The following is a 13,645-nucleotide window of genomic DNA, read 5'->3' as shown; positions in this document are numbered from 1 at the left end:
AAGTCCACAAGTGATCTGTGGCATTATATATATTTTCCTCTCCACATTCAAGAGACATGTAAATGTTATTTTTGAAAGACATGGGAAACTTGCAGAGAGGGGCCACATTTCCCAACAAGAAGATTTCTTATTCATGCGCTGTGCTCTCAGTAAAGAATGTTTATACCAGCTGAAACTAATTCAATCTCCAGGATGTTTTGGCATATCCAATTACTGAGAGATCTTCACTCAACCCTCTTAAAAAAAATCTTTTTCTGTGCAAGAAGGGAGAGGGAGGGAAGAAAAAAATCTTTCCTTTACTAACATCTGTAGCTATTTTAAAACCAGACTTCTGATCAGAATCTGGGTGTGTTACAAAGATACAAAAACAAGCTTGTGAACAATGCGCTGCAGCACTAAACAAAATTGTTACCACAGTAACTCAGCATATGGAAAATTGGTAGATTGCAATCTAGAAACTTAACTCTGCCTTATATTTCAACCCACATCTTTTCTCAGGACAGAGGGTATTTGTAACTTTGTGTCCTGGCTGAGATCGGACTGCAATTCCTTTGTCGGAGTTGGGGGTTACTCAGCCATGGACAGACAGGCTACCTCAAAAACCACAGCAATGTACAAATCTGACTTCAGAATTTGAAGCACCTCTGCCAGCTTTCAAACTTCCAGTTGATTCTAGTCCAGTGTTCTTTCTGTCGTCCTACAAAACGTTCCTTTATCCAATTTCCCTTTTATTGAATTTGATCCCAAAACCCTTTTACACAGCACATTCTGAATGATAACATGCAACATAAAAATTGTTCTAATCCCATTGATGTTTATTTGCCAATGTAATTATACATAAGCTGATCTCTGACCCTTCTTCCAGCTGAAAGAATTTCTCGTTTACTAGCAAAGCCATCCATAACTTTGAACCCCTGTTTAAAGCTTCAATGGCCTTCAGTAAGAGAAAGAGTCCCAGTTTATTCAATTTTACTGCTACAATTCCAGCAACACTCCCCCACAACCTCACCAAAATCATAATGGGAACGGGACAAGATAGTCTCGATCACAGATTTAGCCAGTTAATTATAAAAGATTTAGTCCTGTTCTTTAAGATATAAAGTAGAAAGATAACCAGATGATTTTAAAGCTAGGAGGTTCTCAACTTTCATTATTCAAACAAAAGTTGTCAACTAAACTCTAGCCTGAAATAAACTGCAGTAATTGGCATTGAAGTTTCAGGAAAGCTGCTTGCACTTTGTGCATCATGAAACCATAAACTGTTTGCAGATCTGAAAACTTACAGTTAACCACAAGGAGCTCATTGTCAATGTGTAATATTCAATCCTTTTCAGTTTCTGAACAAGCAGCAGATTTGGTCAATTTTTAGTTATCTTCAAATACCATATTTGAAAGTTTTAAGTAGGCTGACAGGCCATTCTCTAAAGCCATTGTTTGGAATTTTTATCACTGTAATCAAATTCTAAGAAGGAGCATCCTTCAATAGAAGTTAAAAGGGCAAGGCTTGAATTAGCTCCAGTCAAACAGAAAACAGCCAGTCAAAATGCAAATATTTAATTAAGAACATTACCAGTCCAGAACAAGTTAACATTGTCTGTCAACAGCATACAATGTGCAAAAACTGCCGAAAGTGTAACATGAAGTGCCTGTTGCGAACTAACAGTCTCTTGTATAGAGGAAAATGAAATGCTCATCTTCTCAGTATGACTTTTTGTATCACGGACCAGAGAGAAGTTAGATACAGACTAGTTTGAATAATGAAATGTTTGTGTCATCTAATATTTCAGTGTTGGTGCTGGCATCACAGTTGAGAAGAAAACCGTTATCAATGAATAGGCCAGCAATCCTACAGTGTTATTGTAGGCATAAAGCAGTAAAGGGGATCAGGTGTCAGTGAAATTGCAACTACACAGTGAGGTATTATCGCAGGAGGCACTTCACAACAACAACGTTTCAAAGAAAAAGGAAAATACAAAAAAGGAGGAAAAACAGAAGTTTTAAGTAATGCAAACGAGTCAAGAGGACCTGGAAGCTCCTCTGGTACGTACCTCCTAATGTAGAATAAGCAGAGACAGCCAGTCATAGAACAGAAAGATGACAGGTCATAGGCCATAAGGAAAACAAGAAGGCACATTTAAGCGAATTTTATAAAAAAAACTACAGCAAACAAACACACAAATTAATAGAAAAATCACAAATAATGCAAGAAAAAGAGAGACACGTACAAATCATAACTCTGAAGGTGCCATTTGCTTTGCATGTGAAAAGTTGAAGCAGTCAACAAATGTAACAATCATGCAACTCACTTCAGTTTTGAGAAAAAAAATAAAAGCACCAAGTCAAGTGGTTTATCTTTGTAAATAATGTTTCCAACACCACTATCCAATAATGGAACTGTAAATCATTGTACAAACCCCAGATTACCAATGAACAAAGCTTGTAGAAAGAATATTAAAATACAACATATAATAGTCTTCTCATATAAGACAGAAAACAACCACAGCAGATTTCCAGACAAAATTCAGGTTACAATAGTTCTTTCTCATGCATTTTGTATCCTGAATAAACTGCTGGATTAAGCGATGTTTAATGGCCCAAATGTTTTTTTTAGGACACTGGATGCTGTCAATACATATAGTGTTCATATCTGAACTATACGCACCAGCAAATAGACAGACAATCCTAGCTTCACATTTTTTTAAACATAAGGTCACACAGTATGATGTAACAGAAGAGACATCAGGGATGAATAAACACTGCTGCTATGAGTCAGTGCAAGACATGGCAAGAGCAATTTAATAGCACCCCCTGAATCTGTGGCATTACCATTTAGGAGGGCAGCAGACACACAGGAATTCTTTCAAGTTTAATCTCCTATGGACCCACACCATCCTGATTTGGAAACTTATCACTTGTACTGTCACTGCTTCCCTAAGAGTATCTATGCCAACAGATTACAGTAGTTCATGATGGCAGCTTGCCACAAGGTCAATTAGGAATGGCAACAGTAAAATAAAAAAGGTAGATATAAACTAGGCAGGCAATTCACTTCTACCCTTTTCACGCTACTGATAATTTCACCAACTCATCCCCATTTGGATGTGATGACTGTTGCAAATGATATGACACCCACCACAGTACTGTTGGATAGGCACTTACAGGATTTTGAGCCAGATATGAAGAAGCCACAGTGATGGATTTCCAGTCGAGCAAAAGCAAGATAATGAAACCCCCTGAGATATTCTCTCAGCACCTCCCACGCAAGGTTGATCTGACTCCATATAATACCAACACTATTGCAAAGGACCACCTTATTTGAAAGTTTTAAGGAGGATGACAGGCCATTCTTTAAAGCCATTATTTAGAATTTTTATCATTGCTATCAAATTCTATGATTCTATCAAATTGCGTGCAGTTCTGGTTGCCCCATTACAGGAAGGATGTGGAAGCATTGGCAAAGGTGCAGAGGAGATTTACCAAGATGTTGCCTGGTCCGGAGCACAGGCCCTATGAAGAAAGGCTGAGGGACTTCAGTCTGTTCTCAGTGGAGAGAAGGAAGGCTAAGAGGGGATTTAATAGAGACATACAAGATGATCAGAGGATTAGATAGGGTGGACAGTGAGAGTCTTTTTCCGAGGATGATGACTTCAGCTTGTACAAGGGGGCATAGCTACAAATTGGGGGGTGATAGATTTAAGACAGATGTCAGAGGCAGGTTCTTTACTCAGAGAGTGGAACGCCCTGCCTGCCAATGTAGTTAACTCAACCACATTAGGGGCATTTAAACAGTCCTTGGATAAGCATATGGATAATGATGGGATAGTGTAGGGGGAGGGGGTTAGATTAGTCCACAGATCAGCGCAACATCGAGGGCCAAAGGGCCTGTTCTGCGCTGTATTGTTCTATGTTCTATGAAGGAGCATCCTTCAATAGGAATTAACAGGGCAAGGCTTGAATTAACTCCAGTCAAACAGAAAACAGCCAAAATGCTAATATTTAATTTACAACATTACCAGAGTTTAAATTCTCTTCCTTCTATTCCACACAAGTGCAGAGACCTCTAGAATGCCTTATCCCAGCAGCACAGCTAAAGCCCCAAGGTGAGAACACTGTGAATTTGAACATCATAGCAGAAGGGTTTCCATTGTGTACAAGTTCCTGACAGTCCTTCCACGGAAATCAACAAATTAAAAACCACAAGCCAAACAGAATTGGAAAACCCTGCCCTGTCAGTGAAAGACACTTTATTGCACTCCAACACAGTAATAGAGAAAAAGTAAAATTTGCATCTGAACAGTGTTTTTCAGAACCCCAAGGTTTTCAAAGAGCTTTACTGGCAATGCAATCCAGCTCTGTGCCGTAAGTTAAGAAACACAGTACTCTCACTATGGACAAGCTCCAACAAACAGCAGGAGTGACCAGATCATCTGTTTCAGGTTAGCTACTTGAGGATTGAATTTTGCTCTGTGATATTAGAAAGCAACTTCGCCCCCTTAAAAACATTGCTGCACTTTTTGAAAATTTACCCAAAGGAAGAGACAGGGCCTCGTTTAATATATCCAAAGAATGACACCTCCGTCAGTGCAGCACCTTCTGAGTACTACACTGAACTGTCTATTTAGATTGTGTTCAAGTCTTACTTCAATCTTCTAACTCAGAGGTGAACATGGCTTCGGCTCATTTGTGCATTCAATGACAGACACCCAACCAAAGCTGAAATAAGGCTTAGTAACAAACCTCAAATTTTCTGCAATATTGTATTAGAATATGATTAGCCAAACTAACCTAATTTTAATAGCCAGCCTTCTCGATCAGGGTTAAAAAACGTGTGGGTCAAATCATTCCCATCGTCTTCAGGGATTTTGAAAGGTTCATTCTTAATACTATCATACAAGTTCTGCAGAAGGATGGGAAAAAGAGACATTAACATGAATCTAATGCACAATTCATCAATTACAAAGAATATTTACAGCACAGAAATAGGCCATTTGGTTCAACTGGTTCATACCAGTGTTCCATCCAGCCTCTTCCAACCCTCCCCATCAGCACAACTTTCTATACCTTTCTCCCTCGTGCATTTATCCAATTTTCCCTTAAATCCAACCATGCTATTTGCCTCAAATATTCCTTGTAAGTAGCAAGTTCCACATTCTGACCAATCATCTCTCATGATAAGGGAAGTTTCTCCTGAGTTTCTTATTGGATTTTTTAGTGACTATCTTATATTTATGGTCCCCAGATTTCAATTTCCTCTTAAGTTGTAGCATCTATAGACTAGTCTGTCAAACTCCTTCATAATTTTAGAAGACCTCTGCAAGTTACTCCCTAGTATCCTGTTTTCCAGAAAAAAGGCCTAGTGTAAGTTCTCAATTCTGGAATGCTTATAAACCTTTTTTTACATCTTTTCTCACCCCATTAACTGGCAAAATACTTAAATCATTTGAATCAGAGCTCACTTTTTCACAACACATTACTTTTGAAGAACAGGAAATACATTTGCAAGAAGTAAAAATGACAGGTCATTTGTTGCTGCCCTGCTTTTCCTCAGAGTGGCACAACAGGATCTTCTTACCTTGTGAAAGAAAGCATGGCCACTAACACCTGAAAAACAGCACCTCCGACAGCAGTGTATTGTTGGAGGGTCAGCCCAGGTTAAATGCTGAAGTCTGACAGTAGGTCTTTAGCCCACCTCTCTCTGACCCTTGAGACTGAAGTGCTATCGTTCTCATTACTGGTGGGGAGTGTGCAGGCATCAAAGGGTTTTGTCTAAGCACTCACCCTGAGCAACTCCTCTGGGAGGTCTCCTCCTTCATTGATGCCCCGATTCATGGATATAAATCTTTCCACTGCAGGTTTGTCCCTCACATTAGGGTTGTGCAAACTTGTGTTCAGCATAATTATAGCAAATGAAAGCACATAACAAGTGTCTGTGACGAGAAAGAAAAGTTGTCAGCACACACTCCATAATTTTCCTTACCATTCAGCTATCATGGTTTTAATTTAAAGGTTACCCTTGAGCATCTTCCCCTAAAAACAACTCATGGCTTTCCATAGCTCACAGGGAGAAAATAAGACAAAGACAAGTTCCAGAAGGTATTAAAGAAAAAATGAAGCAAGAAATTACTGAACCCCAGACCCCAACCCCATACTTGCTACTTATAGATTTGATACAACCAACCTGTTGACTGGAAGACTCCAGGATTGCACTGACAATATCGGGAGGCAAATGCTTCCATCATTCGATCTATTTTCTGTGCCTCACCTGGCAACCTGAAGCTCCATAGAAACTGCCTATCGGATAAAAACAAATGGACAGCTCTAAGTGCCTGGATCCATAAGCTTTTAAGCTCTGAGTGAAGAGGTGCCAAGTACTTATTGGTTACAACGAGCACTACAAATTGTTCCATCATTTGCTACTTAAACAGCTTGTAGCAACTACTGACCAGAACATTACTGCATCAAGTTTCCAAATTTAAAAACTCAGTATACTGACATAAAGTACAAATCTATTCTCCTACACACGTACACACAAACTCAATGTTCTGTGAATACAAATTATGTAACTACTGGTGCTTCAGGACAGAACATAAAACACATTATTCCAAATTCCCAACATTTTGCTGATGTGGAGTAAAAATTATCACTTGAAGGACAGCTTCCATTACAGTGCCACACTCAGAATGCATCCTGTTTAATTCATTAAGAAAAATGGGGCAGCACAGTGGCTCAGTGGTTCGCACTGCTGCCTCACAGCACCAGGGACCTGGATTCAATTCCACCCCTGGGCAACTGTCTGTATGGAGTCCGCACATTCTCTGCATGTCTGCGTGGGTTTCCTCTGGGTATTCCGGCTTCCTCCCACAGTCCAAAGATGTGCAGGTTAGGTGGATTGGCCATGCTAAATTGCCTGTAGTGTTCAGGGATATGTAGGTTAGGATGTGTCTGGGCGGGATGTTCCAAGAGTAGATGTGGACTTGTTGGGCAAAAGTGCCTGTTTCCACACTGTAGGGAATTTACGATAAAAGGCAAAAAAATCACAAGAGCAGTAGCCCTGAGCACAGTGGCCTTTATCAGCTCAGTTTGCTCCAAAATACTGTAGGCAATGAAGTACTTTTTGAAGTGTAATCATTGGTGTTTTTTAAGAAATACAATCACCAATTACACACAGCAAGCTCCCACAAAGAGCAATTAAATAACAACCAGCACAACTAAAAATGTTATCTGGCTGAGAACTAAACATCGACAAAATACCAAGAAGTGATATCCAGCTCATTTTGGGCATTGTCCTGGGTGTGTGTGTCCATCTGAGAGAGCAGATGGAGCCTTGGTTTAACATCTGATACAATACTGTAGGACTCTCTCAATTCTGCACCTGAACTGTCAGTCTGCATTATGTGTTCAGGTCTTTGCAGTGTGGCTTGAACACACCACCTTCCAATTCAGGGAGCTAGCGTGCTTCCATTAAGCCAAGTTCACCTAATGCTAATTCCATTCCCATCCTTCATCACCTTCTCATTCAAGTACTCAAACAGAAAAAGGTACACAGCAAATTATAAAAGGAAACGGCACTGTATTTGAGAGTATGTAAGTGCAATATGGATGCCCATGCACTGGATTTAAATTAACTCTAAACTTGTAGACCACCTTTTTTGGAAAAGGAAACACATACCTCAGAGCCTGGACTAAATGAAGGTCAGCAAACTCATGAAGTTCAACAAATGCTTGAAGAACCTTGAGGTTAAATTCATCTCTGCAATGAGAACGGAAAATACACAAAGAATTAAATATTTGTGCTATAGATCCTTAACAATTTTGGCCAATAGTGCTGGTTTTAAATTTTCCATTTCATAGTGTCAGTCCATTTAGCTCCTTCCCTATAGATGTGAAAATTCTCTTTTTGTGAATGTTTATCCTCTCCACTAGAAAGCTGAGGAATTGAGACTGATCCTATTTCCAGGACATGCTAGATCACACTGGATGTGTTAATAAAAATACCTCTTCTCCCTATTAGTTCTTAACCAATTTCCTTAAGATGGGGTGCTCTGGATACCAACCCCTCCCACCACTGGAAAAACTTTTCCAATTTATCTTATCAAAGTCACTCAAAACTTTAAAGACCTCAAGAATTCCCTTTGAAAAAAAAGTAGTATACACCAAATCCTTATTATCTGTGGTGGATAACTGCATGGATTGCGCACGAATAACACAAAAATCCAGATAATGCTATAATTGAAATCCCATATCCATGACAAAGAATCGCACAATCTATTGGGACCAGTCAGTTGTTGGGCGGAAATCAGGTCTGGGACCATCCTTGCAACTATCCTGATCACGGATAATGAGTCTATGTATAAGGTGGATGTGTAATGGCGCTACTGTATTAAATACTCCTTCCTGATCACTATCAACACAAACATCTGCATACATTGTTTATATAATGTCCCAAAGGATAAAAAACAAAAACTTTTCCTCCACAGATTTTTGGCACTTGGTAGTACAGAACTTGAGTTTTGCTAACAAGGAGGCACGTTCTTGAAGCTCTTCTTCACCTTATACTCAATAGAATAGATCTGCAAGAACACAAACTCAAAGGGATCAACGATCTATGTTATATGACATGAAAATGCCAACTGCCAACCAGATTTGGTATTCTTGCAATTCTGTTCTGAAGAGTGCAGAAGAAAATGCTTCTACACCATATTCCTTTTTCCATACCTTAAATCGACTGAACTATGTTTTATTAATAGACTGTTGTATAACGTAATGGAGGAGAATAGAGCAAGGCTGCTTAACAGGAACTGGGCGGCATGGTGGCTCAGTGGTTAGCACTGCTGCCTCACAGCGCCAAGGACCGAGGTTTGATTCCACACTTGACCAACGGCGTGGAGTTTCTCCCTGCATCTGTGGGTTTCCTCCGGATGCTCCGGTTCCCAAAGATCTGCAGCTTAGGTGGTTTGGCCGTGCTAAATTGCCCACAGTGTCCAGGGATGTGCAATGTAGGTGGATTAGCCATAGGCAATGCAGGGTTACAGGGATAGGGTAGGGGGGTGGGTCTGTGTAGGATGCTCTTCTGAGGGATGGGATGGAATCGATGGGCTGAATGGCCTGCTTCCACACTGGAGGGATTCTATGATTTTAAGTTGATGGAAGCAGGAAGCAATTGCAGATTGTCTTAAACTCCCAGGGTCTGCTATCCCAACACTGACTGATTTCAAAGAATCATACAATGGGTGCAGTACCTAAAGAAGCCATTCTTCCAGTTCTATCTATGCTGGTTTACAGAAAGAGCAACTTATCTAATCTCCTCCCCATAGCCTGAAAGAAATCTCTTCAGATAATTATTCAGTTCACTTCTGAAAGCCTCAATTGAATCTGCCTCCTGCACACCCCCAGGCAATGCATTCCAGCCAGTCACACTTCAAGACTTTTGCCCACCCATGGTGGACAGGGGATATACAAATATCTCCACTGGCTCATTAAGCCCCTTTACAGAAGAAAGCCTGAGGTAACCTGACTCAATGATAGCACCATTCAGAGAGCTCAACCATCTTGACAGAGATGAAGGATGATAACTGGCCTGTTCAGTGAGACTCAATAATATCTAATATGGCGCATATCCTAAATAAAAACCAAAAGAACTGTGGATGCAGTAAATCAGGAACAAAAGCAAAGTTGCTGGAAAAGCTCAGCAGGTCTGGCAGCATTGGTGAAGGAAAAAGCAAAGTTAATGTTTTGGATCCGGTGACCCTTCCTCAGAACTGAACCAGACCCGAAACGTTAACTCTGTTTTTTCCTTCACGGATGCTGCCAGACCTGCTGAGCTTTTCCAGCAACTTTGTTTTTGTGGTGCATAACCTAATTGAGCCATCACGGACAAGCATACTGAGTTACTTAAGTCAGAGGTGTTGCTTACGTAAGTCTAAACCTGAAGAAATTCCAAAAACACTGTATAAGAACAAAATTACATGCAAAAAAAACACCACCATCCCTCTCCACCTCAACCTTTAAAACTATAATGCACAGGAACCACTAAAATATACACTTGCCTCATTACATACACTGCATCAACCTGATGTCAGGTAGAACCAAAGGCTAACTTTTATATAAAATCTTACTACAGCCTATTGCGTAAGCAAGTACTTACCTTTCACCCAAATAGTCTCCAATGACTGTTTTGTTTAGTCCTTCTCCCTTGTATAGAAACTGGGCAATGTCTTCTGGTGTGTTCTGCAGCAGATCATTTTCAATTAGAAACTGGATCCCCTGCAATCAAATAAAACACTCAAAAATCCTGGTGCACAAAAGCAGCTTTTGTCTGAGATTCTGAGGCCTCCTCCACTCTCCTGCCCACCTCCCCAACTCCAAGGTTATCTCACAGGCGTTGGGGCACAGTTGCAGAGGCACCTCATCTAAGGGACCACTCTGCCACAGAGGCATGTGGACAGCATGTACGAGCAAGCCGGTTGCCACACATACACACACACACTTTCCAGCAAGGATCACCAAATTATAATCAGGAGCAGAAAGCTGTGGGTGCCTGGGATTAGGGGAGGAGGAAAATTCAAGAGTTACTTCCTCTCTAAGCTGAAAGTATGGGGGACGGATGACCATCCCAGAAATTGTCTGAACATATACCTTGTGTACAGTGGTAATGTCCCTATCTCTGAGCCAGAAGGTCCTAGGTTGAAGTCTCACCCGATCCAAAGAAATGTCATAACACATACGAACGAGTCGATATTTATATCTATAGTCTGTAGACTAAAGGAATCTACAAACAAGAACAGGATTGGATTCTACTACAATGCTCCCACAGTTGAACAGCATGCCAGCATTCCCACCAACGTACTTTGGCACATCTCTGAACAGCACTGCTTGGATAAGGGAACAACCATAAGAAACAGACAAATTGATGTTTTCAACAGGTGTCCATGAGTTTACTGTTGTACCAAGATTACAAATGACTTACCAAAGTGGACAAGTTCTTAAAGTACATTTAAATTCTGCAATGTGCTGCTTTAAAAAAAATTATTGCAGTAACAGTATGCTACCTTTAAAGTTGACAGCCTAGCCAGACTAGGATGGTTTTGCATCAATGGAAAGTTTCAAGTTTAACGTAACTAAATTCTGAAGAGATCCTTTAATCTTCCTCCATTAAAAACTGAATAAAGTAATATTTCAAATGGGGCCCTTTTTTTTACATCAAATGCAGCTATTAAGGGATTTAAAAGTAGGTAGAGTCAAGAGACAGATCAGTTTTTAATCACACTGAACACAAGCTTGAAAGTCTCAAATGGTCTCTTCCTATTTCTGTGTTATGGAAAGGAAGCTATTTTGAACACAATGCCAACTTCTGGAACCAAAATGCAAACATCTTCTGTGCTAATGAAATTTCATACAACGCTTGATTCCACAATTACTCAGGTTTCCTGTTTGTCTGTTGCAAAACATTTTGTCAAAGATCACTCAATGGCAAAAACATCAAAAGACAACCAACCCACCAATCTAACTGGATGCTTCATTAAAGTGGGAAAGAAATATTATTATAGACACATAAATGTCACAGATCTGGGAAAAGTTTTTTGATGTAAAAATAGGTAGATAGTCCTTCCACCACTGGGAAGCTCGGAGAACCAAAGGGCACAGATTCGAAGTAACTGGCACAAGAAGCATCAGCAATACAAGGAGTGTTTCCACAGAGTGATCGGCTATAATTTGAAATACACAGTCTGAGAGTTGGGTGCAGACAGGGCCAACTAAGGCTTGTTTAAAGGAATTGGATCATTATCTGAAGAAGAAAATGTGCAAAGCTGGGAGGAATGGTAGTGAGGTTGCTCATTCAGAGTCAAACAAACATGACAGATCAGTGTAGACACCATTCTCTGAATCTAAGTAAGATATGGGCTCCTATGATTAGCTCAATTTTAAAATTCTGGATCTAAGATACCTTCAAGGCCCATCATTTCCTTTCTCTGTAATCTCCTAACTCTACAATCCTCCAAAGTATCCAACCAGCTCTAATTCTGGACCTCTTGCACATCCTCAATTTCCATCATTTCACTATCACAACCAGTCTAGCCCTCTAGCTCTTGAGTTCCACCTATCCACCTCACTATATCTCTCTCTCATCTTTTACGATGCTCCTTAAAATTTACTTCTTCAACCCAACACTTAGCCCCGTGCTCTTATATCTTTTGATGTGGCTCAAAGTTAAATTTTAGCTGATAGAAATCTCCTACAAAGTATCATGGGACCTTAACCTGTGTATTGGCCACTATTAAATACAAGTTCTTTTTAATCATCATTTTCACAGTCAATATATGCAAACAATATCTTGTAGGGAGAAAAATCAATACTAAATCGATCACCAGGAAGAATAACATAAGGTATGAAAATAGATTCACGTAAGGCACAGCTAGATGTTGCAAGTGAAAAAAAGTGGGATTGGTATTCTGTACCAACAGCTTTAAACCACCTAAGGGCCCCGCATAATTCTAAGTCCAACTTGCAAAACTCATGTGAAGTACAAACTTGCCCATCTTGGGTTAGATGACTTGCAATGTCTATGCTCATTCTTCTCATCTTTCCCAAAGTATTGGAATCACAGCAGCAAGGGGCCAGCATTCCAATATTTTGGACTTCAATCAAAAGATATTTTATACTTAAATTACACTCCTGCCATGGTATTCTCTACTTTTAAAATTGCCTTGGCTTGCTAAATAACTATCCCCTGGCTAAGCCACACATCTGTAAAATATTTTGCTAAAATCTTACACACAGTTTAGTTACCAGATTAGGACATAGAGCATTCCTCCCAATGCTGTGGAAGTTATTTATTCTCATGTTTTTTCTTTCCTTCCTCCTCAGCGGGCAGTTCAATCCATTCTTGTTAAATGACCTCTAAACATACGTCATCAGTTTATCTGACCAAAAGGTCGGATAAAAGAACTAAACCGAACAAACTACCCAGGGTCGGATGGGACTCCAGGTGTGACAACGGGTCACAGCTCTGTCAACCCTGCAAGTCCCACATTCTAACTTCCTACTGGTGCCATAATTGGGAGAGCTCACTCACAGGCTAGTTAGAAAACATAAGGTATGATTCTGTGGCGATGAGTGTGCCCCAGAAAACAACATCATTAGATACCTCACCATGCTGCCAGCTAAGACAGGAGGGAGTCACCGTATACCTCTCCAACATCAACTCCAGATCTCATGAAGTCCCATGGTATCAGGTCAAACATGAGCAAGGAAACTGACTGCTGATTATCATCTACAGACTTCACTCTTGGCTGATGATTCAGTTCTCCTCCATGTTGAATACCACCTAGAAGAAGCACGGAGGGTGGTAAAGGCATAAAATTAACTCTGGATGGGAACAAAAAGTGTCTTAGTATCACCACTACTGATCAAATTGGCTGAGATCTAAAGGACATAGTTCTAGACTGGGTCTGGAGGTGGCAAGGGAGTTAACAAGGGAAAAGCATACTTGATCTCACCCTCACCAATCTTCCTGCAGCAAATGCATCTGGCCTCGGCAGTACTGGTGGGAGTGACAGCCACGCAGTCCCTGCGGAGACAAGCTCCCACCCTCACATTGAGGATTCTCTCCATCATGTTCTGTCACACCACCACCATGCAGAACGAG

At 40.4% G+C, this 13,645-nt stretch overlaps 1 protein-coding gene across 4 annotated transcripts in view; it reads right to left on the bottom strand.

Moving 5' to 3' along the window:
* The window catches only part of LOC125462268 (cytohesin-3), a 68,217-nt gene that overhangs the window by 5,448 nt on the left and 49,124 nt on the right, over positions 1–13,645 (bottom strand). For 3 of the 4 annotated variants that reach the window (XM_048552107.1, XM_048552108.2, XM_048552106.2), the window contains exons 5-9: positions 10,145–10,263; positions 7,670–7,750; positions 6,179–6,291; positions 5,779–5,927; positions 4,785–4,897 (exon numbers count right to left, since the gene is read on the bottom strand). In XM_048552107.1, coding sequence (XP_048408064.1) covers positions 4,785–4,897; positions 5,779–5,927; positions 6,179–6,291; positions 7,670–7,750; positions 10,145–10,263 — 575 coding nt within the window. The remainder of the gene's footprint in view (positions 1–4,784; positions 4,898–5,778; positions 5,928–6,178; positions 6,292–7,669; positions 7,751–10,144; positions 10,264–13,645) is intronic. The other variant, XM_048552104.1, reaches the window with a different exon arrangement.

Source organism: Stegostoma tigrinum, chromosome 23 (genome assembly GCF_030684315.1).
Source record: "Stegostoma tigrinum isolate sSteTig4 chromosome 23, sSteTig4.hap1, whole genome shotgun sequence".
Classification (NCBI taxonomy): domain Eukaryota; kingdom Metazoa; phylum Chordata; class Chondrichthyes; order Orectolobiformes; family Stegostomatidae; genus Stegostoma; species Stegostoma tigrinum.
This window is presented reverse-complemented; position numbering and strand designations above follow the sequence as displayed.